At 35.3% G+C, this 22,614-nt stretch overlaps 1 protein-coding gene across 2 annotated transcripts; it reads left to right on the top strand.

Annotated features, from left to right (window-relative positions):
• The first annotated feature begins 4,985 nt into the window (after positions 1–4,985).
• On the top strand, positions 4,986–20,687 carry si:ch211-241e1.3 (laminin subunit alpha-3). Of its 2 annotated transcripts, none has more exons than XM_051876245.1 (31): positions 4,986–5,328; positions 7,280–7,390; positions 7,487–7,605; positions 8,826–8,906; positions 9,096–9,190; positions 9,792–9,845; positions 9,952–10,103; positions 11,054–11,164; positions 11,335–11,446; positions 11,943–12,110; positions 12,239–12,432; positions 12,520–12,636; positions 12,837–12,991; positions 13,245–13,386; positions 13,724–13,823; positions 13,929–14,045; positions 14,355–14,525; positions 14,645–14,787; positions 15,388–15,591; positions 15,708–15,856; positions 17,128–17,299; positions 17,408–17,535; positions 17,757–17,910; positions 17,994–18,104; positions 18,190–18,332; positions 18,443–18,560; positions 18,707–18,844; positions 19,402–19,541; positions 19,802–19,933; positions 20,098–20,218; positions 20,314–20,687. In XM_051876245.1, exons 1-30 carry the CDS (start codon positions 4,993–4,995, stop codon positions 20,189–20,191), a joined length of 4,161 nt encoding a protein of 1,386 aa, XP_051732205.1. In that variant the 5' UTR covers positions 4,986–4,992; the 3' UTR covers positions 20,192–20,218; positions 20,314–20,687. The 2 variants fall into 2 exon arrangements, with proteins under 2 accessions (XP_051732205.1, XP_051732199.1); XM_051876239.1 differs by having other exon boundaries at positions 4,987–5,328; positions 20,098–20,222.
• Positions 20,688–22,614: the final 1,927 nt, after the last annotated feature.

Raw genomic sequence — 22,614 nt, 5'->3', positions numbered from 1 at the left:
TTGTATTACATCTTGTTAAAAGGGGCATAATAGGTCCCCTTTAATATACTAAATAATATTAAAGTAATAATAATATTAAATAATATTAAAATAATAATAAACAACCCCATTAAACCCCATTACAATGTATTACATATCTTAAACCTACCCCCTAAACCTACACCCGTATCACAACCTAAATAACAGCAAATGCTTATGGTTTTTTTTTTTTTCTTTTTTTTTTTCAGAACAACAAGTATATGCAATAAATACATTGTATTAAAGGATTTGTAACTATGAAAAAACAACGATGTGTTTATGTAAAATAAATATCCATATTTAACAAGTTATTAAGTCAAATATCAAGCTTCCGCCAGACCGCCTTCCGTATACAAGTTACGAAGAAAGTGTAAACTTGTGTCGCGTCAATTACACTTTTTCCATAAGTTGAATAGGGAAGGCGTAGGACGTAGCGTAAGCTTTGTGAACTGCAAGAGGTTTATACTTTCTGCGTATGTTGAATACGGAAGGCGGTCTGGCAGAAGCTCGATATTGAACTTGTTTAAATATGGATTTTTTTTTTTTACATAAACGCATAGCTTCGCTTCAGAAGGCCTTTATTAATACTCCGGAGCCGTGTGGAGCACATATTTATGATGTGGATGGAAGCACTTTGTTCTGCTCATACTCGTTGAACCCTATCACTGCCATTATAAAGCTCGGATGTGTCAGGATATTTATTAATATTTCTCTGATTGTCTTCGTCAGAAACAAGAAAGTCATATACACCTAGGATGGCTTGAGGGCGAGTAAAGGTTGGGCTAATTTTCATTTAGGTTGGGCTTTTGTGTAGAGATCGTCTGCAAGTTATCAATGGTCAGCTAAACAACTGTATTTAAACACACACAATACACCATCGCATTATCCCTGGATAACGTTTGAATCACTATAATGAATATACTGTATAGTGAATGATGAATAATGAATTTATGAATTCACTACGTTCGTGTTGTTTACATTACATGCACTTAGGCATGTCTGTCAAAACAGACATTTGAAGCAGTTTTACTCACCACCTGCAGTTCCGACTCATGACCGGGATCATTATCTCTGTGACCGCTCCATCTTTCAGTTTCAAATGATCTGTATTTCCAGCGTAGAACTGGGCCTTGTTTATGAAACCATAAGCGCCGATCCTGAGCCACGGAAAAACACGAGATACTCTCCATTCATTTTAATCAATAAAAAAGTAATTTGCAACCATCAGTTTCTATGGTTATTTTAATAACAAATATCGAGAGCGCATCAGTGTAATGCGTGAGCACAAAATTCTCAGCTCTACTTAATGCTGGGTTCTTTGGAAAGCAATGTTATCTTTCCCTCACAACCAAAAACACACTTCTTTGGTGACATTGTTGATTTCGTTTCAAGTCCTGTGACCTGTGCGGCGCTGCCGACGACTTCCGTAAACCAGAACACGCGTTGATGGGCGTGCTCTTGCTCTCTCGCTCTGGTCAACGTGTGCGCGCGCGACCTTCCGGAAGAAGTGTCCGTACAAGGAATTCCGACTGTACAAAGTTCTCTGTTACACAACTGCGCCACGGCCATGGATTATTATTTTTTTCTATCTTGTTTTGTCGTGATCACGACTCATTTTCTCGTGATCTCGAGATAACAAAAGTTGTTTTGTCGTGATCACGACTTAATCTCTGTAAATTACACAAATGTGCCAACAGGTGTCAGTATATTACCAAATATAACTGATGATGTGCAGTAAATTTCCACTTTACTGTATTAGTTCATATTGGCCCAGATTGTACGAGTTTCGGACAGAGAGAGTCTTCGTGATCGCTTTATTTTGTGCAGTACTGTGTGCGAAGTAATTAACTTATCTGTTAAATGCTTGAATATGATTATTTTGCTTGAAAGTGTATCGTTCTGACTAGTGCATGACTCACCACAGTTTCACGTCCGCAATAGTTCGGTGTGATACTAAACTTATTGCTTATTAAAACTAATATTGATGTCACTGTATAGTTTACACCTTATTGTGTATCTTTAAGACGCCAATTTAATCATCGCATTTTCAGTGTTCGTTTCACTCACTCAATGTATATTGATAAGAAATATGATTTATAGCCTATGTCATTTAATTCAGTGATAGTGTGTAACCTATTTTCTACATTTCTTTGTTGGAAACAACACACATACATAAACACTCTTCTCAAACAGCATCCCAAGATTGTTTTAGCCTATATCAACTGGATTAAAGTTTTGTTTTTTGGAAATCTGGAGTATTGCACCTCTTTTTAATGGAAACTGGAGGAAGACAGTTTAATGATATCACAGCCTATCCTACATGACGAATAAAAATAACAAACACATTATGTAATATCATTTTATTTCAAACGAATGAGGAAAATAAAGTGGGTTTAATCGAATAATTTATAGAATTATAGAATAATCTGGCATCTTTCTGAAGGTACTCTGGCTGCGCTTGAGATGTTGAATGCTCTGTTGATCATTAAACATGTTAATTACACAAATAAAATGTTTAGCGTACATTTATTGAACAGTGATTGATTAGCCTATATGTATTTATTTATTGTAAACTTTATTATTAAGTGAAGTAAACATTTTGCTGAAATATCTACAAGATATAAGAGCGCATGATTTATCCGTCGATCAGATGCGCGTGAAAGTTGTGTTCGTTACTATAGCAACAGTAGAATCCGGGTACAGTGTGTTTCAGAATCAGTCACTGTAAAAAGAACGTTTATGTCGAGATGACGAGAAAACAACTTTTGTTATCTCGAGATCACGAGAAAATTAAGTCGTGATCACGACAAAACAAGATAGAAAAAAATAATAATCCATGGCCGTTTAGGACTTCCGTACGTTTAAAACGGAGTGAAGATAGTTCTTTGTTACTGGTATAATTTGGGCAATATTGTGTGCGTCATTGAAAGTAAGTAATTTCTAAATGTTAAATACTTACATCGTTATGATTATTTTGCTAGAAGTGTGTTTTTGTTGTTGTTATCGTTACTTTATTGCTACAATCTGTATGACGCAACAGTTTCACTATTGCAGTCGTATTTGATGTGATACCATAAACTTAATGAAACTAATGTTGATGTCACATTTTAGAATGCCATTTGTAATATCTTTATTTGTATTTTCTTAAAGTACCTGATTGTCAGTAAGCATATTATGGTGTTTATCTAATGCGTGCTTTAACGACGCCATTTTGACCAGCGCAATTTTATTGTAACCAGATAGCACACATACATCTGCAAGATGTTTGTTAATGATCACTTCATCTGGAAAACATCTGCTGTTTACAAACATCTGATAGACATCTTTTAGATGTCGGTTTTACATACATTCTAAATCATAAACATCTTAAAGGCATCTTCTAAACGTCTATTTGACATCTGACAGGAAACGTCCTATAGACGTATTGCAGATGAGCAAACACTCTAAAAAATACGTCTTTCGGACTTAAACACACACCTCAAATAGACGTCTCCGAGATGTACGTGTGTTATCACTGTGTTACAAAATATAAAAGAACATTTATAAGAACAGTGACTTATATATGCAAAGATGTATATCCTAATTCAGCAATGTTATAATATTGTAACATACATTGTATTTCTACATTTTTATATTTGTAGGAAACCACACAGACACCCATATATTTGTATACTTCTGTCAACCGGATTAAAGTTTTGTTCTTTGGACCTCTGGACAATTGCACCTCTTTTTAATGGAAGAGCATGGCTGGAAAGTGAAAACCAGTTTAACGTACACAATATCTGTCACGCCGACCTTGTTGACATCACTCAGGCACATACTCGAAAAAAACATTCCGAATCCTGTGAGGATTTGGAAGAGAATTTTTGGCACAGAAATACTCCGTCATACGTCAAACTCATGTTTTGAAACTTTGGCCATGTTTAGCATGAGAATCCAACTCTTTAACAGTGTAAATAAGTCAGAATACATGAAATAGACCTCTTTTAAATACTTTATTTTAAATACATGTTTAATACAACCATTAAGTGAGACTGATGACTTTAACGTTGTTATATTGCTTTTAGGAAGTATTCACCTTCATGAATTGTACACCATTTGTTTCATGCGACACCTATATGAATCATATTTTTACACAGGCATGCACACATGAATCATATTTTTACCCATTTTTTAACTAAATGAAAGACCTACTAGTTGTTGAACACATATCAATCGATTCATTTTTATTTAAAATTAATATCATTTTGAAGATAGAATATATTTCATTCCACACATATTTCATTTTCACAAAAATATTTAATTTCATTAAAAAATTATAGTTAATTAAAAATGAGTGGAACAATTCCATTTCAATATTCTTCAATTTGACATATTTTAGAATTAAAAGAATTTATTCTCTTTTCTATTGCATTTCAGAAGCTTTTCTGTAGCTGTATCCTTCCCACCACACCCTAAATACATTTTGTTTTCATGACATGCCTATAAAGGGAAGGGAAGAACTGTGAAGTCTATAACCAGAGGGCATGTTTTCTTACGCATGGGGCGTGTGCGGACTTCTCTAGACTGGGTGTGGAAGCTGACAAAACAAACTGTTGCTGTGAATCATTCTAATAAATGTGTAGCTGTCTTTTAAACAGTCACTGTTTGTCATAGTTACAAACAATGACATGGTAAAACAACTTATGGATGAAAAAAATGGTGAAATAACATCATAATAGCAAACATAAGAGGTTCTTGAGAGATGAGAGAAAATATTAATAATAAATGAATGCCAAAACAACCATGTACTGCCATGTAGTGATAAAGTGCTGTGTCATTTTTTTAGTTCATGTCTTGTTTACTTTTGAGTGAATGTGTGTAGCTCAGTTATTTCTCCAGGTGTTGAGGACGGTACACATCTATCCTCACTCGCATACCTAAGTGTGACTCAATTTCCTGGTTCATTTGCGGTAACATGTCCATAACTGATTCATGTATGAGCATCTGTCTGGGGCGTTTTTCTGCCTCTTTAAGAAGACCATACCTGAGCGTGATAGGAGTTATTTTACACGCATCAAACGGACAGGAATGTCAGAGTCAATCGCATGGAGGAGTGCAGCATTGAGGGCTATTCTGTATGCGGCCCTGCTAGCACTGGTTTCTGGAGGGCCCCGACCAGAACACAGGATCCCAGACCATCCTCAGAGAGAACAGGCAGAGTGGAATCAAAGAGTTCAGTATCCAGCATTAAATGATGTTCAGCGCGTTCAGTACCCTTCCCTCCATGACACACAGCAGGTCCAGTTTCCTTCAGTGGATGATGGGCAGGTAAAGAAAAATATTATTGTTTACAAGTATTGCTTTTTATGTATGTGTGCGAACAAAAACAGGTAATTGAATTTGATTATGGATGAATAGTGTTTTTGTTCAAAATTTTGTTTCAGTTTTCATAATTGCCAGAAAAGGTTTTTTTTTTTTTTTTTTTTTTTTTTTAACCTATATACTGTATCCAGGGGAGTGAAGTACTTACTACAACAACAACCTGTACATTACATGATAGATATTTGTTAGTCTTCCATTTAGAATTCTAGAGAACCAAAGTCATGACATAAAATATATCCTATTTTTTTCACCGAGTTTTAAATCAAATTACACTCATAGCTGAACTTTTATAGCCGGTGACATTCATTTCAGAATAAATTGTATTTGGATACAAGTATGGTCAAAAAAAGAGATATTTCAACGGTCACTATAGCAATAGGTTGTAGTTATAGACATTGCTGAATGTTACAGTTGGTGATTATTCTATGAACAACTATATTTCAAAATTCCAAGTAAAATCATCTATAGCCAGATTAAAAGCTTTACAATTTCAGGTAAATGGTTTCAGGACTAAGATATCAGTTTTAATATTTAGTGTAAAAGCTACAATTAAAAGTGGAAACTTTTATTATTTATTATTCATTTATTTTACTTTCATTAAAGTTTTTTTTTTTTTTTTTTTTGACAATATGCAGCATTTGTGCACCATTTTGATGAGGAAAACAACATTTGTGGTTGTAACATCTGTAAAGCTATTTATCTCAAACTTTGATAATTTTATCACGTGTCTGCTACAAATGTTGGTGAAGTCAATAGTGTGTCCGTAAAATTACTTTTTCTCATTACTTTTTCACCAACACTATCTATTGCTTTTGTGAAGTATTGTAATAATGACCACTTTAATAAAATGAATGACAATGCTGAAAGATATCAGTAAAATATGAGTTAAGGAATACATTTCTGCTTTGAGTCTATAATCTTTTATATAATCTCACTGTATATAATGTAAGACATTGTTTTTCATTTTCACTTTTTCTTTTTTTGTGTGTGTTGTTTTACCTGTGATTCAAAGTTTTAAAAGAGGATAATTTTTATTCATATTTATTTATTTATACATTTATGTATTTTTTTTATAAAACGGTTAGTTCCTGTCCTTGATTCTGATTGGTCAGTAGCTGTGTTTTATTCACGATAAAACATGGCTATGACCGCTTCACCCAATGGTTCTGTGTATCACTACACAATACCATTTAGCAACCACTCTTAGCAACGTAAACTGTTCTTAATTTATATTGTTCATTGAAGCTTGCTGTATTATGTAAAAGAGTTTTGTGAGAAAGAGATCGATTGAGCGAGTTTATTACCTGCATTCAGATTTAGCATTTTCCTTCAGATCAGTCCTATATTCATAAAAAAAAAAAAAAAAAAAAATCTGTTTAAATGTCCTGCAATAACAGTTAAGGTGTTTTCCCGTAACAGCGCTATTCAAAGCATTTGTCAGTTGCGTCTTGTTCCGTGTTCACAGCAATTCATTCTTTTCAATATAAAAGTCTTTGCGACTGAGTGAATCACTCATAAAGACAGTCTTTGCCGCCATCTAATGGCGTAATAATGTGACTTCCTTTGCTGTTCACAGTCAGGGACTATTTTTTTCCGGCGGAAGGAAGGCATTTAGTGATTTTACTTCATTGAAAGTTGCATTGATACATATTTTTTTGGCTTTAATATTTGTATTGTGTGGTAACTGTTTTATAAAAGCAATAAGGTACTCGAGGCTAGTGATGTATCGTGAATAAGTCACGGCTGAAGGGGTTGCAGGCACTCCGCTTCACGTCATGCCTAACAACGCCCTTCAGCCGTGACTTATTCGTGATACAGTACAGCCTCTCGTACCTTATTGCTTAGTTAAACCCTCCTTGTTCTACAGTATACAGTATATGTGTTTCTCTCTTTTCAGAGATGTGCTGCTGGTTACTATCTAGACAGAAGTGGTCAGTTTGCTCGCTGTGTTCCCTGCTCCTGCAACGGCCACTCAAATGAGTGTGAGCAGAACACGGGCCGATGTCTTGTAAGTGCCACACTGACCTTTACCTGTGCACATTTACATTTTTATTATTTATTTGTTTGTTTGTTTGTAGTATAACACAAATGCTCTGTTTAACAGAACTGCCAGGATGATACTGTGGGTGAGCACTGTGAGCGCTGCAGAGAGGGATATTACTCTAATGCAGCTCAGAGAAAATGCAGGGTGTGCCCATGTCCTCTCAGCAATGAAGCCAACAAGTAAGTCTCACATGTGTGATGGAAAAAGTACAATGTTAATTGACTTCGCTTAGAAAACCTGCCTTAAAATTTGCAAGTAGTATTTTTGAGTTGATAAACTTAATACAACTTTGTATAGATAAGTTGTGTGTTTGTATTCTTAACTCAGTTTGTCAAGTTGACATTAGCTCAGCCATCTTAGAGATTTTAAGTACGTTTTTTTGTAGGCTGGTCATTTTTTGACTGGTAACACCACAAGTGTAACAAGGTTGAACCCCTTCAAACTTCAAACAAAAGATTTTAGGGAAATAACTCAAATTTCAGTTGTACTGACAATTTAACATTCAAATTGACTTTGGAAAATCAGTGAATGAAGCTGAAGAGAAAGATAACTGTAGAAGTGGATGATTGAAAAAGCTATTGAGATTGAAACTCATTGTTTGACAAAACGAATTTAACCAATCTTAAGGAGCGTTTTCTGAGTAACAAAGGCTTGTGCAAATAGTTCAGTTTATCAGATTTTTATAATGAAGTTCAACATTGTTGTACATTAAAGAGGACCTATATGCTTTTTACGTACAGCTTTCTTTAGTGTGTAATGTTGTTGTTGAGCATGAAAAGGGTTTGCAAAGTTAATAAGCACACAGTCACTCCAAAGGGATTTATTCTCTATATCAGTAAGAACTGTTTCTTGAACTCCCTGAAACGCTTCAGTTGTAGTCTTGAGTTTTCTTCCATCACAGTATTCCTCATTTAAATAATTCCTGCCCAATGCATATGCAAAATAAAGGGGCAAGGCCTGGTTGAATTAGTTAGTAGTACTAGTGTTATGATAATGGTAAGGTTATGGTAAGGAGCGTGACATTTCCCAAACATGCTAGAAGAGCTTGACCAATCACAACACAATGGTCCAGCCAACCAATCAAAGCACTGTGCTTTTCAGAAGGAGGGGCTTCATAGAAACAGGAACTACACACAGCATTACTGACAGACTGGGAAGAGAGGAGCTGCAGCAATGTAAAATATGGGGGACATTAATGTGGTTTTGAACATCCAAGCATGAAAACCTATTCTAGAAGAGGCCAAAAACAAAATCAAGACCTTGTAATCGGCATAATATGGCCTCTTTAGGTTTGCTGACAGTGTTATGTGGATATTGTGCCTTCTTTTTCTTTAAATTTTACCCTAATGGTTTAATGCATTTATGATGTTAACTTATGATTTGGCATATCTTTCTGCAGTTTTGCAGTGGGCTGCACTGAAATGAATGGCAGATTCCAGTGTCTGTGTAAAGAGGGTCACACAGGTGAAAGATGTGAGCGGTGAGTGGTGCAGGATGAAATGCTACAACTTCAATTTCCTAAAATCAATATTTCCATAAAATATCCCTCTGTGCTTCACATACTCAATGCAGTATTTATGTAAAAACTCAAACCCACTGATGCCATATACAGTATGACTGTACATCATCACTGCTGAAAATACAAGCTTTTCTGAACATGTTTCCTCAGATGTGCCACGGGATATTATGGCGATCCTCTGGTCTATGGTGGGCGCTGTCGTTTGTGCAACTGTCCTGGAAACTTGTGTGACTCTAAGACTGGAGGTGTGGATTTGTTTTTGTATTATATTTAGTTCTTCAAGGGTGAATGTCACATTTAAGCTTAAAATAATAAAAAAAATAAAATAAAAAAAAAGCACCATTAAGTTTTTTTTAAATATATCTTCCCCTCCCACCCTCCAACACACTCCTTTTCTCATTACCATACTACAAACATGTTTTTTCCCCAAAACATCGAAATGCATTTGGATACTTTATATTTTATTCTTAATAATCTTTTAGTTATTTTAAATTTATTTAAACCAGAATAAATTAATGGCAGTAAACAAATACTACTTGTTTGTACATAAATGAACATTGGTTGAAATTGTGCATAATTGTTATTTGCCATGAAAAAAAAAAAAAAAAAAACGTTCTAAAGAATATTATAATATAGGTCCTAATATAGGTTGTAATTGTAAAATAAGACCTGGACATTTTCTTGACAGATTCTGTAAAATTCACCCATAGAGCTTTTCTCCCAGCAGAGCCAAGATATGTTTGTCTGCAGTAGATTTGTAATGTAGTAGTGTAATAGTTGTTTAAAAAATATGTTCTGTGAACTCTGTAAATATCTTCATTCAAAACATATCTTGTTCTTTCACAGTGTGCAGGAATTCTCTTGAGCTCCAAGACACAAACACAGAAGAACAGTGTGAAGGTAAAGGATATTACTGGCATCACACAAATCACAGGGTTACATTATTTTCAATATTTATTTTTGTGTACTATATTATTTTGTAACGTTTTATGTCATTTTTTTTCAGAGTGTGATAACTGTGCACAGACATTGCTGAGCGATCTGGAAAAGCTTGATGTTGAGCTGAGAAGAATCAAAAATCAGCTGAATTTAGACACTCTCAGACCTTCATCAAAAGAACATCTGAGAAAGCTTGAAGAAGCCATAACTGCCACAACGGTATTTCTTAATCTCATTCTGTAGTTTTCCTGATTCCTCCTCTTTTATTCCTCAGTATTCTGTCCTGTGGGTCTATAAAACAATGGGGTAAAGCCAAATTCATTATATTATTGTAATATAACAATATAAGTTATACAATAGTAACTCAAAAGTTATTACTGCACATAGAAAAAGTGTGATCATGTTAACTTTAATAGTCTATCACATACACGCACGTGTGCGTGCACACACACACAAACACAAACACACAGACACACCATATGTTGGGTTTTCATGTTTTACATGTTTTACTTGAAATACCGTCATGGGGACAGTACATTCTTGACATACATTCTTCATAGGGACCAAAACATTTCCCTACAAGGACAAGGATTTCGGATATTGCCATCTTTGTGAGGACATTTTGTCCCCATAACGTAGGGTTTACCAGGACCACACACACACACACAGACACAGACAGACAGACAGACACACACACACACACACAGCTGTTCTTTGCTGAAAGGCTATTGTGTGAAATAAGTAGGTGGCTCAAAGTATCATAGTGATTATCATTTACCTCAGAATCCACATCCGCATCCAACTTAATGATCATAATGAACATAATGCACTATTACATTAAAATGCATTGTCGGCTGTGGTTGGATGTAGTCTGGAACATTCTGCGGGTAATTTGGTGAGTCAGCTAAATTTCCAGACATGACTGTCTGAAAACAGTCACAGTACTTGGAAGTTTGTTTCAACCACTAAGGCAAAAACAAAGCAAATTCTAATTTTATTAGTTTTTGGTTATTTAAAATAGGGTATTTTGAAATCAAACAAGCAGATCCTGAAAAACTGCTGACATCCAATATTTCAAAGAACATTAGTATATAATAACATGAACAGGATAATAGACACAAATGTAATTAACTTTCTTTATATTCATGTTTTTTTTTTTTTTCTTTCAGAATCTGGTGAATACATTCAGCTTCACAGTCAACAATCAGATGCCTAAAATTAACCAACTTGAACGAGATGTTATTAATCTGGCTGATGATATGGACAATCTAAAAGAACAGGTACTAGAAGACTTTTCTCTAATATTTAAAACAGATGCAGATTTCATGTAGAATACCGTTTATAAACAAGTTAGTATTGCTGGATTGACAAACATTTTAGTGTTTCTAAATCTATTTTCATTGCACCTGCTGCGGGAATCAAATATTTCACCAAGCTTTTGTTTGTCCAGGCCAGAAAGCGATCAGAAGACTCTCAGAAAGCTCTTGCTATTGCTGAAAACAGCCATCAAAGGGCAAAAGATCTGGACACTGAGGCACAGAACCTCCTTACAAAAATAAAAGGTAAAAACACAAATAAGTTTTTGTTAATAAGAATTAACCTGTAATTCTGGGCTGTAATGAGGACAGCAGTTTAGTTAATAAACCTTAGTTTACAAGAAGTTACTTGGCAAACTGGGTTAGCAGCACTCCTTTGGTGTTCTGAGTTGAAAAAATCACCACAGGTGTGCGTTTTTTTTTTTTTTTTTTTTTTTTTTTTTGCTGTTGAAGAATCTGAATCAGTGATGCCTCTTGTGTAGCAGGCCTGCCCTAACAGATCCTGTAAACAATGCCATAATACACTGACCCTAGTTGTTTCCAGCCACAGCTCCTTAGGGACATGATTTATTTTAAACACCCATTGGTAGTTGTCTTTTTTATATTCAAACTGTAAGATTTTTTGAAGAAATTTTAGATTTTAGAATTTATATCCATTCAAAAACTCTTCTTAAGTGTACTATAATTATTAAGTAATCGAATATGTAACGTATTTGAAATACATACACAATTTGTTCTTCAGAGCTCCTGAAACAGCTCATGGACTCTAACAGCAGTGGAGCAGTTCTGCCCTCCGCGGATTTAGCAAAACTTCTGGAACAGTCCGAGAACATGGTGAAAGATATGGAAAAGCGAAGCTTCACGAACCACAAAGATGCAGCCAAGAAAGAGCAAGCTGAAGCAAACAAATGTAAATATACCCAGATCAAACTATCGATTTGGCCTGTGAAAATCTAAGCTTCTTATGCCAACATGTAATAATTACTGGCAGCTGCTGTATTAATGTGTGGTGATATCACTTTTATGTTTTCATTGCAGTCTTAGAGCATGTTAAAAACATCATAAAGCAATGCGATGAGAATGAAGTGGCATCCAAGCGTGTTGATAGCCTGCTGAGCAACTATGAGGCCAAGCTGAAAGAATTGGAGGATTTGCTAAAACAGGCTGATAATATGGTGAAGAAAACCAGCAATCAAAATAACATTAATACTGAAAGCTTTAAAGACATTCTGGTAAGTATCAAGAATTTTACAATCCTCAAAACATGTTCTGTCAAGAGGGAATGTACATTAAGTTTTTTTTTTTTTTTTTTCTTAAAGAAACGAGTGAATGATTTGGAGAGCGAGAGAGACCTTGTTGGGGATCAGATTGCTCTTGCAGTGAACCAGCTGAAAGACACTGAGGGCCTCCTGAATATGTTCAATGACAGTAAAAAGGTAAACTTTCACACTTATGCACCTTTGGGTTTGGGTGAATGTTATGAAACCCAACAGAAATATTTTCAGGTTAAGGTCAGATTAATGTATTCTTTAATTTGCTTTTCTAACTGACTGAGTAGTACCAGTTACAGATCAGTTATATAGCAGTTACAGTTTTAATGATTTCACTGGTGACAAATCCTCTTATGTTCCCACAGGAGTATGAAAAGCTTGCAGCGAAACTTAACGGTGCAAAGACTGAACTCAAAGATAAAGTCCAAGTCATCTCACAAGCAGCAGCCAAAGAGAAAATTGTGAAACAGGCAGAAGAACATGCAGATAACATGTACAAACTAGCCAAAGAGCTCCAAGAGTAAGAGTTTATTAGTTTATTGACACCTGTGTAAGATCATGTGTATCACAGAGTGCCTCTCATATTACCACAAATGTTCCCATGTAACTCTAATCAGATAAATCATGCCAAACTTTCACGATCCTTTTCACCTTCCCTTAAAAAATGATTTAATGGAAGTATTCCTCATGCATGTATAGTCTTCCACATTTTTTTTTCCTCAGAAGGAAGATGATGTTGATATGAATAGAATTGATCTTTTTCTCTTGGCCAGGGCTGTACAGAATGTGAGTGGGCGCTCTGGTGTGCAGACCGCTCTCTCTGGGATAGAGGCATACAAAAACATCACAGACGCTATCAATGCTGCAGAGGAGGCTGCTAAGAAGGCCAAAGAGGCGGCAGACAAAGCACTTAATGTAAGAGACTTAATCAAATGATCATAAATGTCAAAGTTAGGATACATACAGTACATTGCCCCAAAAAGTATTAGGACACTTATGTCACGCTTGAACACTTTTGAATGTCACTGAATTAGATTAGATCAGATGCACGTTTTCGTTTTTAGTACATCGTTGTCGTGTAAAAATGCTAAAAACAAAAGATATATTGTTTTAAAATGACAAAAAGTGTTATTGTAAAATGACAACTGAACTTTTTAAATTACATGTGTGGTTACTCTGAGAACTGACTTCATATCGATATTTTGTCAGTCATACATTTTTAAGTGTGACTTTTGTTGATTTTTCTTTTCAGGATGTCAGTGAAGGGGACTTAATCAACAGGGCAGAAAATCTGAAAAACAATGGCAATAACCTACATAAAGATGCCAAAAATGCAGCTAAAGATCTTAAAGGTGAATTTAAAATAAAAAACTCTACAAAGATCAATCTACATATTGAACTTGTTTTTATTAAATCAAACATTGGTTACTTAAAAACTGTTATTACATCTTTATCAGGAGCAACCAAAGACCTCAAAAATCAGAAGGATCGTTTGCAAGATGCTGAGCGGAAAAAGAAAGAACTAGAAAAGGAGCTGCTCACTGTTAAGGATGGTTTGAAAGGAATTCAGAAAGGTATGAAAAGAGCATTGCAGTTTAGAGCACTGTTTGAAACAATTAAGCCCATTCCATACAAAAGACCTGATGCTTTTGGTAGCTGAGTTCATTGAGAAGTTTGGTTTACAGAGGCTTTATGAAAGGACAGGTGCTGGCATGTTTGATTTTCATGTATTGTATATTATATAGTTTACTTTGCTGGGATGTGGGGGGTTAGGTCAGTCTGATCAGTGGACGCAGCTTAGCTGTCATCTAAGACCACTTTAAACTTTCTCAACAGGGATATGAATATGCTTGAAAATATGTTTTCATTCTGTCTGATCACAGATAACATTGATAATATTATCCTCATGGCTAAGGAAGTGGCAGCAGCAGCCAATCGCACCACAAGTGACATAATGGACCAGCTAAATGACATCAATGCAGAAGTTAACAATATCTCTATTAGTCCTACTGTTTCAAATATGGACAATGTTCTCAATAAAGTGGAAATGACTGGTAAGTGCTGCACGTTTAATGGGCTGTACTGTTATAATGTGATGTTGTTTTTACAGTTTCTTCAACAGCTTCCACTTTTGTATTATTATCTCACTTTCTCTGCGATTTCCATTTGACAGTCAAAAATGTGAGCGGCTCCATCCCGTCCCTGCTGGATAAAATTGAAGAGTTGAATTCTCAGATTGGCTCCGGGAATAATGTGTCTGAAAATATTAATAAGATAAAGGAACTGATTGAGCAAGCACGTGAAGCTGCTAACAGAGTAAGACTATTTATTTTCATATCCTACATTCATTGAATTTAAGTGTAATTGCTGTAATTAAAGACATAAAATAGGCTGCAGCATTTTTCAACCACATTTGAATTTAATTAGTCAAAGAAATTTTTAAAAATTGAGAGGAAAAAAATGTTAGTTACACTTTATTTTTGATGATCACTTTAGACATTCTACTAACTATAAGTAACTTTGCAACTACATGTCAACTAACTCATTAGAGTATTAGTAGACTGTAGTAGACTGTTAGGTTTAGGTGTTTGGGTTAGGAATAAGTTGACATGTAGTTGCAAAGTTATTTTTAGTCATTAGAATGTGAAGGGGAGCATCAAAATAAAGTGTTAGCAGATATTAAGCAGACAGTCTACTAATACTCTAATAAGAGTTAGTTGACATGTACAGTAGTTGCATGTATAATTTGTCACAAATGATAAGGAGGCTGTGAGGGATACATCTTCGAAAGGTTGTACTGTATAAAGGCTTGTCTAGTTTTCATGACCCATAGCTCCTAACATTTTTTTTTTTTTTTTAATGGAAAAGTTTTGCATAATGTTGGATGGTTCTCTTCATGTTTCAAATCTGTTGCAGATTGTCGTGCCTATGAAATTCACTGGCAATGGATATGTGGAGATGCGCCCCCCTCTAGACTTAGATGACCTGCGGGCGTACACCTCTCTCAATCTGTCCCTCCAGAGACCCGAAAAACCCCCCATTAGAGGGGATGGCACTAGACGTCGTCGTGAGATACAGAAGGACAAAGACATGTTTGTGCTGTACCTCGGAAACAAAGTTGTGAGTGTGATTTCCTGTTGTATCAATTGTGTGAGGATACAAGCTACATCGGGTAGGGTAATTTTAAGCTTTCTAATTGTTACTTTCATAATTGTATTCATTGAATGTTCTCACAGGCATCTGGAGACTTCATCGGCATGGCTCTTCGAAATAATATCCTGCATTTCATTTATAAGCTCAATGGAACGGAGTATGATATCGAGACAACCAGCATCACTGAGTCCTCATCTGATATGTCTTTCTTTGACAAAATTGACCTTTACAGGTATAGTAACATGCAGTATCAATTAAAAAAAAAACTATTGGTATATATTCTGTTTGTTTCTTTTAGGCAGAAACAATTATTAGTGTGGTTTGGTCTGAATCCAGTCAACGCTGTGACTCAATGTAAAGAGGATTTTGCAACAGAGGAACATTTTCATAGTTCCTGGCAGAAGTACCCACTTTTTTGCGTGTTCACACTGCAGGAACTGGGAAGGATTTTAGTTATAGGCCATTTTTAAAAAGCCGTGTAAACACACAGTTTACATATACTTACTTCATATACCTGTCACCTTTATGTTCTTTTCTCAGCCTTCTCTGATATGTAGCACTGCAAGTTGTTGAGATTTCATCTCTTAGCCCTCCTTTTTGCTCTCTCAATTACATTACATTCCCGTTTATCATGAAACCCACGACACACATCAAAAACACAGTTCCGATCACGGTGTCCTCCATCCTCCAGGTGTTGACGTTGCTAAATGCCACGCTTAAATGACGTTGCTGTCGGCCGGCTTACGTCACTTCAGATTTCCTACTTGTGCTGTGAATGCAAAAAGGGAAAATGGCCCTAGGAGAAAATGTACTATTTAGTGGCCAGTTTCTATAAATGAGTTCTTATAGCTACCCGGTGCGAAAGCCCCTTAAATGTATCAGTTATTATCTCCTACAGTATATCTATAAGGTTTTACTTATACATCTCCAAACAATTTCCAGTACAATCTTGGCAACGTGCTGAATGCATAATGTTCGAACATTATGCTGAATTTTGAACAATCATTCATTTATATGCAAACAGCTGAGTTTGTGTGAAATCTTGAGTCACAAATAGCTGTCATTAAGTATGCTCTAGTTTTGTGTCTATTTAAAGGAATGAAGTATGTTGATTTGTACTTTCTTGGGGCCTTTGTTTGCTTGAGCCATATGTTTATAAAGTCAAAACTTAATTACTAAAAATACCATTACAACTCAAATGGTTTGCTTGCATTTTATTGGCATGGTCCTATTAGTTAGCATTAGTTAATGCAGTAACATTAACTAACAATGAGAAGAAAAATTCTATTTATTCTAATAACGTATTAGTAAATGTTGAAAATAACATTAACCATAAGATTAATAAATGCTTTAGAACCCTTTTTCCAGTTCATGGTTACTAAAGTAGTTAACTAATGTTGGAACCTTATTGTAAAGGTTTACCCTTTTATTTTATCCACTATATGCGCATATATATATATATATATATATATATATAAAATATATTATTTGTTACCCATCTAGAATTTATCAAGATGCACAAGTCAATCACACACAGCAGTTCACGTCAACCAATCCGAAGCCTCCGCAGACAAAAGGAAACCTGGGAAACCTGAGAAATCTGAAACACAACCTGCTGGATCTCAGTCTAGATGATGTGGTCTTCTATGTAGGAGGTTATCCAGATGACTTCACAGTAAATATGCTTTTTTTTTTCTCCTAGTGTCACTGGATTTTGTGTGATGAGCTCTTTAATTCTTGGTTAATGTTTAATATGGATTTATTTATTATTTATTTATTTTAGCCACCTGCCTCACTCAACTATGGCAAATACAAGGGCTGCATTGAATTTACCGCCTTCAATGACAAATTTATCAGTCTTTACAACTTTAAGAAAGCAGTTAATATTAACTTGGAAACCCCTTGCAAGAGGTAAGCTCTCAATGTGTGAATGGTGTGATGATTATGTACTAATAATAGTAATATATTAACAATAACAGCAATCATGTTAATCACATCACTATATTTGTATGTACAGCATTCAGCATGAATAGAATACTGTAGACTGTACATTGTGAAAACAGAGCATCATTTTTGTCACTTTATAAAAATGAAGGAAAAAAATCTGTTTCTTTTTCTTTCTGTTTGATCAGACAAATCGCACTGATCTCAGATTCAGATTACTTTGAAGGCACTGGTTATGCCAGAATCGTGCTTGAAAAATTCCCCACCAAACCATGGTTCCAGCAGAAAATGGAAACCCGAGCTAAGGATGCCCTTTTGCTGTATTTATTTAATGAGACTGCTGTAAGAATTTGTTCATACCTATTGATACAGTTTATACAGTTTTGAGACCTTTCATAATTTTTTTATTCTTCATATCCTATCAGGACGTTTACTACAGTGTCTCTCTTGAGAAAGGTTACGTTGTTCTACGTGGCCGAGAGAAAGATAATATTTTGGAGCCCATCAAAAGTGTAGATAAACCAAGCCTATCTCTGGTAAGGAAGAATGATGCTAACTTTTTCTCTAAGAAACTCTACATACTCATGGCAATGAAAATTAACTTTTTCTTCTGTATTTCAGGAAACAGATGTGAAATTATACTTTATTGTAGGGAAAGAGTTTAGGGTCAGAGTAGGGAACACAGAGGTCAAAATGACGGACGGCAGTCTAACTTCGTTCAATGACTTCTACATCGGTGGCATACCCAACACTTTGCGTGAGAGGTCTGTGTCTTCACATCATTCCTTTAAGCTGTCATGCAAAGCACAAATGATTTAGACCTTTTCTGAGCAATCATATGATGGTTTACTAATTCAGAATTATTTTACCCTAGATACAATATCACTATCCCTGCTCTGAAAGGGTGTGTGAAAATCGGCACTGTTGGTGGTGCAGTGCCAGTTGTTAAAGAGAAAGTGGGGATTGGCAGAGGCTGCTCAGATAACTTAGTGGTAATCAAGTTAATCTTTTATTATATTGTGCATTCAAATAAAAATATGCTGAAAATAAAATATGTATTTCATCAACATTACCCAAATGGACAAATGAAACAGAATGATATAATATCTTAACCATCATATTTTTTTTTTTTTTACAGATGATCAGGAAAGCTGAATTCAACCTAGGCAGTGCATTGGAGAAACCCCATGAAGACTTCAGCGTAGACAGTCTGAGCCTTTCACTGGGTTTCAGGAGTACAGAATCAGATGGCATCCTGCTGAAGAACAGCAAAAATGTATGCATCCTTTCCACAATTACATACACTATATGGTCAAAAGCATTTGTGTACACTGTTCTGATTAATGGGTTTGGCTTTCAGAATGTCTTAGCATTTGATTTGTTCTCCAAAATCTGCAGAACTAAAGCTAACATTAACAAAACTTTGGTCAGTTGCATAAACATAGCCATTGTGTGTCTAAAGAACTAGACTAACTAACTAGCATTTAGCCAAAGGGCAATCAGTCTTTTCGTTATCAAATTAGACCAATATACATTATGTAACTGACTATAAAAAGTTATGAACAGTCATACAAAGAAAAAAAAAAAAAAAGATGACTAACTTGTAAGACTATTCCTGGCAGTTTATACAACTGGCCCTGATTGTGATATTAAGAATTATTTGAGAAACTTCAGAAGAGCGTTTTGTGCTTCAGTGGAAGCAATAAAATCTGACCTTTTGTACAAAGTTCACATGCTCAGTGACACATTCTTACTGGGCATTTCATTAGTAATTTACAAATTGTAGAAAAATATCACACAGAACTTTGATTGTGATTTTTATTTCTGTGATAGAATCCCATTGATAATCCCATTGAACTTTACATGGAGAAAGGTTATGTGGTCCTGAAATTCCAAGACAACATGTTGAAATCTACTAAGCAGTACCAGGATGGTGAATGGCATTATCTCACTGTTGTTGGACAGGATCAAAGGTAAGATTCATTTGATTTGATTCTATCAATTCTTTCGGTATACAAATATGTTTTATGGAAACCTAGCTATTGTAACTTGAGCCTATTGTCCTATTAAGGGAGAGTTTACTTGCTATAAGTTATTTTCTGACACCTCTACCTATGAGAAGTGTGACAATATACAAATGAATGGTTCCTGTGTACATGCAAATACTAGTAAATGTAAGTCTCTTAAATTGTCAATAAGCCTTCTCTTTTTATAATGTTCACCTTTGTTTTAGCATTGAACTTCGTATTGACAAAGAAGTTGTTGGACCGACAAAGATAAAATCTTCATCTGGACAGTATTCCTCTAGCTCATTCCTGGGCAATGGCAACTTTAAGGGCTGCATCACCAACCTTTATCTCAGGAGGTCACTATTTCTAACATTTATTAAACCTATTATTTCTGCACTGGAAAGTCTCCCCACTTGCCTACATTTTTACATAAAATATAATTACATTATCTCTGGGTTTATACCAGTAAAAATGTGTTATGTGTCAACTCTTACATGTTTGTTTGTGTGTGTGTTTGCAGTCCTGATTCTCTTTATAGAGCAGAGGACCTGAGTACTTACTCTTCCACAGGAGATGTGCTGTTGAACACATGCAGTGCCTCACAAAATATGTAGGAGCTCCAAACCACGGCGTAGCTTTTAGTAGGTTGGTTTATTTTTATCATCATTAAAACAACATTACAACATTGTGTTTTGACAGCAAACTCAGTGTTCTGTTTTGTGTCCTTTGTTTCCAGAGATGAAGAGCACCTGACACAAACATTTTACATGGAGATATATGAAAATCAGCGCTGTTATTTTGTCAGCATAACCAAGCTGCCCTAACTGGCTACTGCAATATATGTTTTATTGTCATACTTACATATCGTATTGCATAAGTGCCATTATTTATATAAAAATTGTATTGTAAAAGAATCTAATTACAATTTTGCAATATTGGAAACTTTAGTTCTGTTATTGATAGGCTGCAGCTCATCTAAACACTGATCACAGCAGCTTGGTTGGCATTGAAATGTTTGCAAACAGTATACCATTGTAAGGCTGTAACCATGTCTTGAACAATGGGGAGACCCATTTTTGCTGTGAATAAAATGAAATTCATAAAATTAAATTGTGTACTTAAGTATTATTAAAACAATATTTCTTTTTTTTGTCTTAAAATTTTAATGAATGAATGTTTCCCACCAAGGTGACATTAAGGTAGGTAATATTAGTCTTCAAAAACTTTTTTGCTATTATTTGTGAAGTTGATTAAGCTCAAAAACAAACAAAACAACAACAACAAAAAAAAAACTAATAGAATATATCTACAATAACTACAAACTTTATACAGGGCTACTAACACTACAAATATTATACTTTATACACAAAATCTAAGATATGAGTTAAATCAGACAAGATTAGAATTACACAACTTTAAAACTGCAACAGCATCATTTGGAGAGATGAACTGGCAGATGTCATTTTTTTATATCAGTAATAGATCAGAAACTAAATCTACACAGATCCTGACATTCTTTCTGTGGGATGAATTTTAGCATTCATGAATTTTATTATTTTTACGTCAGGTGTTTCAGAATATATCATGCAGATAACTTGCATTGATCTTGCACTGGAATTTTTTGTCAAATGTTTCTTCACAATTAATGTTTTTATTTTAAAATATGCACACACTCACTCTTAATCACTCTTAATATGTCAAAAAGGGCTCAGTTTCTTGTCTCACATTCAGTTATGAATTACATGGAAATTACAGTGTATACTTTCAATTCAAAATGGCGAAATTTGACCAAAAAAAGCTTGCATTACTGGATATTACTGATGGTCGTTTAACATTTCTATCATAAAACAGTTGTCAAAAATGAAATATTTGGCAACTTACATTTTACCTTGCACTCTTTCACCATTTAAACTAAAGTTCATGTTCAGCTTCTGTGAACAGGCCTGCCTTCCCACCAATCAAGAAATGTTCTCAGAACGCTTGGTTAACTCAAAAATGAGGGAGAGCTGGATCCAAACACAAAGAGTTTAACAAAATAAACAACAAAAACCACAACAGAGACCAGCGAACCAGGGAACAGAATGAGCAGCACCAAACGTATATCCGTGTAGGACAAGACTTGACAAGGAACACATGAATCATTGAGATATAAATACTAGAGGGGTAATAGGCAAACAAATACCAGCCCCGGCGCCAAAACATTTTAACAGGGGGGGCACATGAGTTTCAGGGGCTCTTTTAGAAATTACATCGGTATCATTTAATTTTGCCTATACTACAAAACAATTCCAATCATTATGTCGTCATTATTGCGCAAAAATTAGGCTTTCGATTTTGCACTGAATCAAGAAGCACATCTGCACCTTTGTTTATGGTGTGTTAATCACTTGGAAGGTCTTGGCATTTCAGTGTTGTCGGGCCTTCTCCACAGCTCTAAGAAGTCAGATTCACAGCACTTGTCTCTGATACTTCTTTAATCATGGAAAGAACCACTCGTCCTAATTTGTCCTGCAAAATTTTCTGTACTTCTCTGTTTTTCCCAGACATAAGGGAGGCCCCATCATACACCTGGCTCATTATTTTAGAAGTACTGTGGCCAGTCTTTTCAAGCTCTGCAATTACTTTGTTGGTCAGGGTTTGGGCTCCCCTTTTTCAGTTGTCATGGAAAGAAGTCGTTCTGTAACTTGACAATTGTCCTTGACAAAACGAACGATTTTCCCTTCCGGTTGGGTCATGTGTCCCATCTACCATGAGTCTGCAACTTCTCGAACAATTTCTTCAGTCACCAGACTGTTCGTGTTTGCAATAATGTCATTTTGAATGTTGTGAGAAGTGTACATTTCATTGCCGGGTATTATCTGTACAACACTCCTAAGCTCTGGGTCTTTGCGGAGGCTATATTCAAATAAAAGTCCACTCCCACCCTCTGTTAGACTATCAAATGCATCTGTGCTTCCCCTGAGCGGCAAATTATTCACTACAAGAAATTCAACCATGTCCACTATAGAGGAGAGATAGTAGCGATCCCTAGCTAACT

This window comes from Ctenopharyngodon idella, chromosome 2 (genome assembly GCF_019924925.1).
Source record: "Ctenopharyngodon idella isolate HZGC_01 chromosome 2, HZGC01, whole genome shotgun sequence".
NCBI lineage: Eukaryota > Metazoa > Chordata > Actinopteri > Cypriniformes > Xenocyprididae > Ctenopharyngodon > Ctenopharyngodon idella.
The sequence above is the reverse complement of the archived record's forward strand: the minus strand, read 5'-3'. Positions and strand labels throughout refer to the sequence as shown.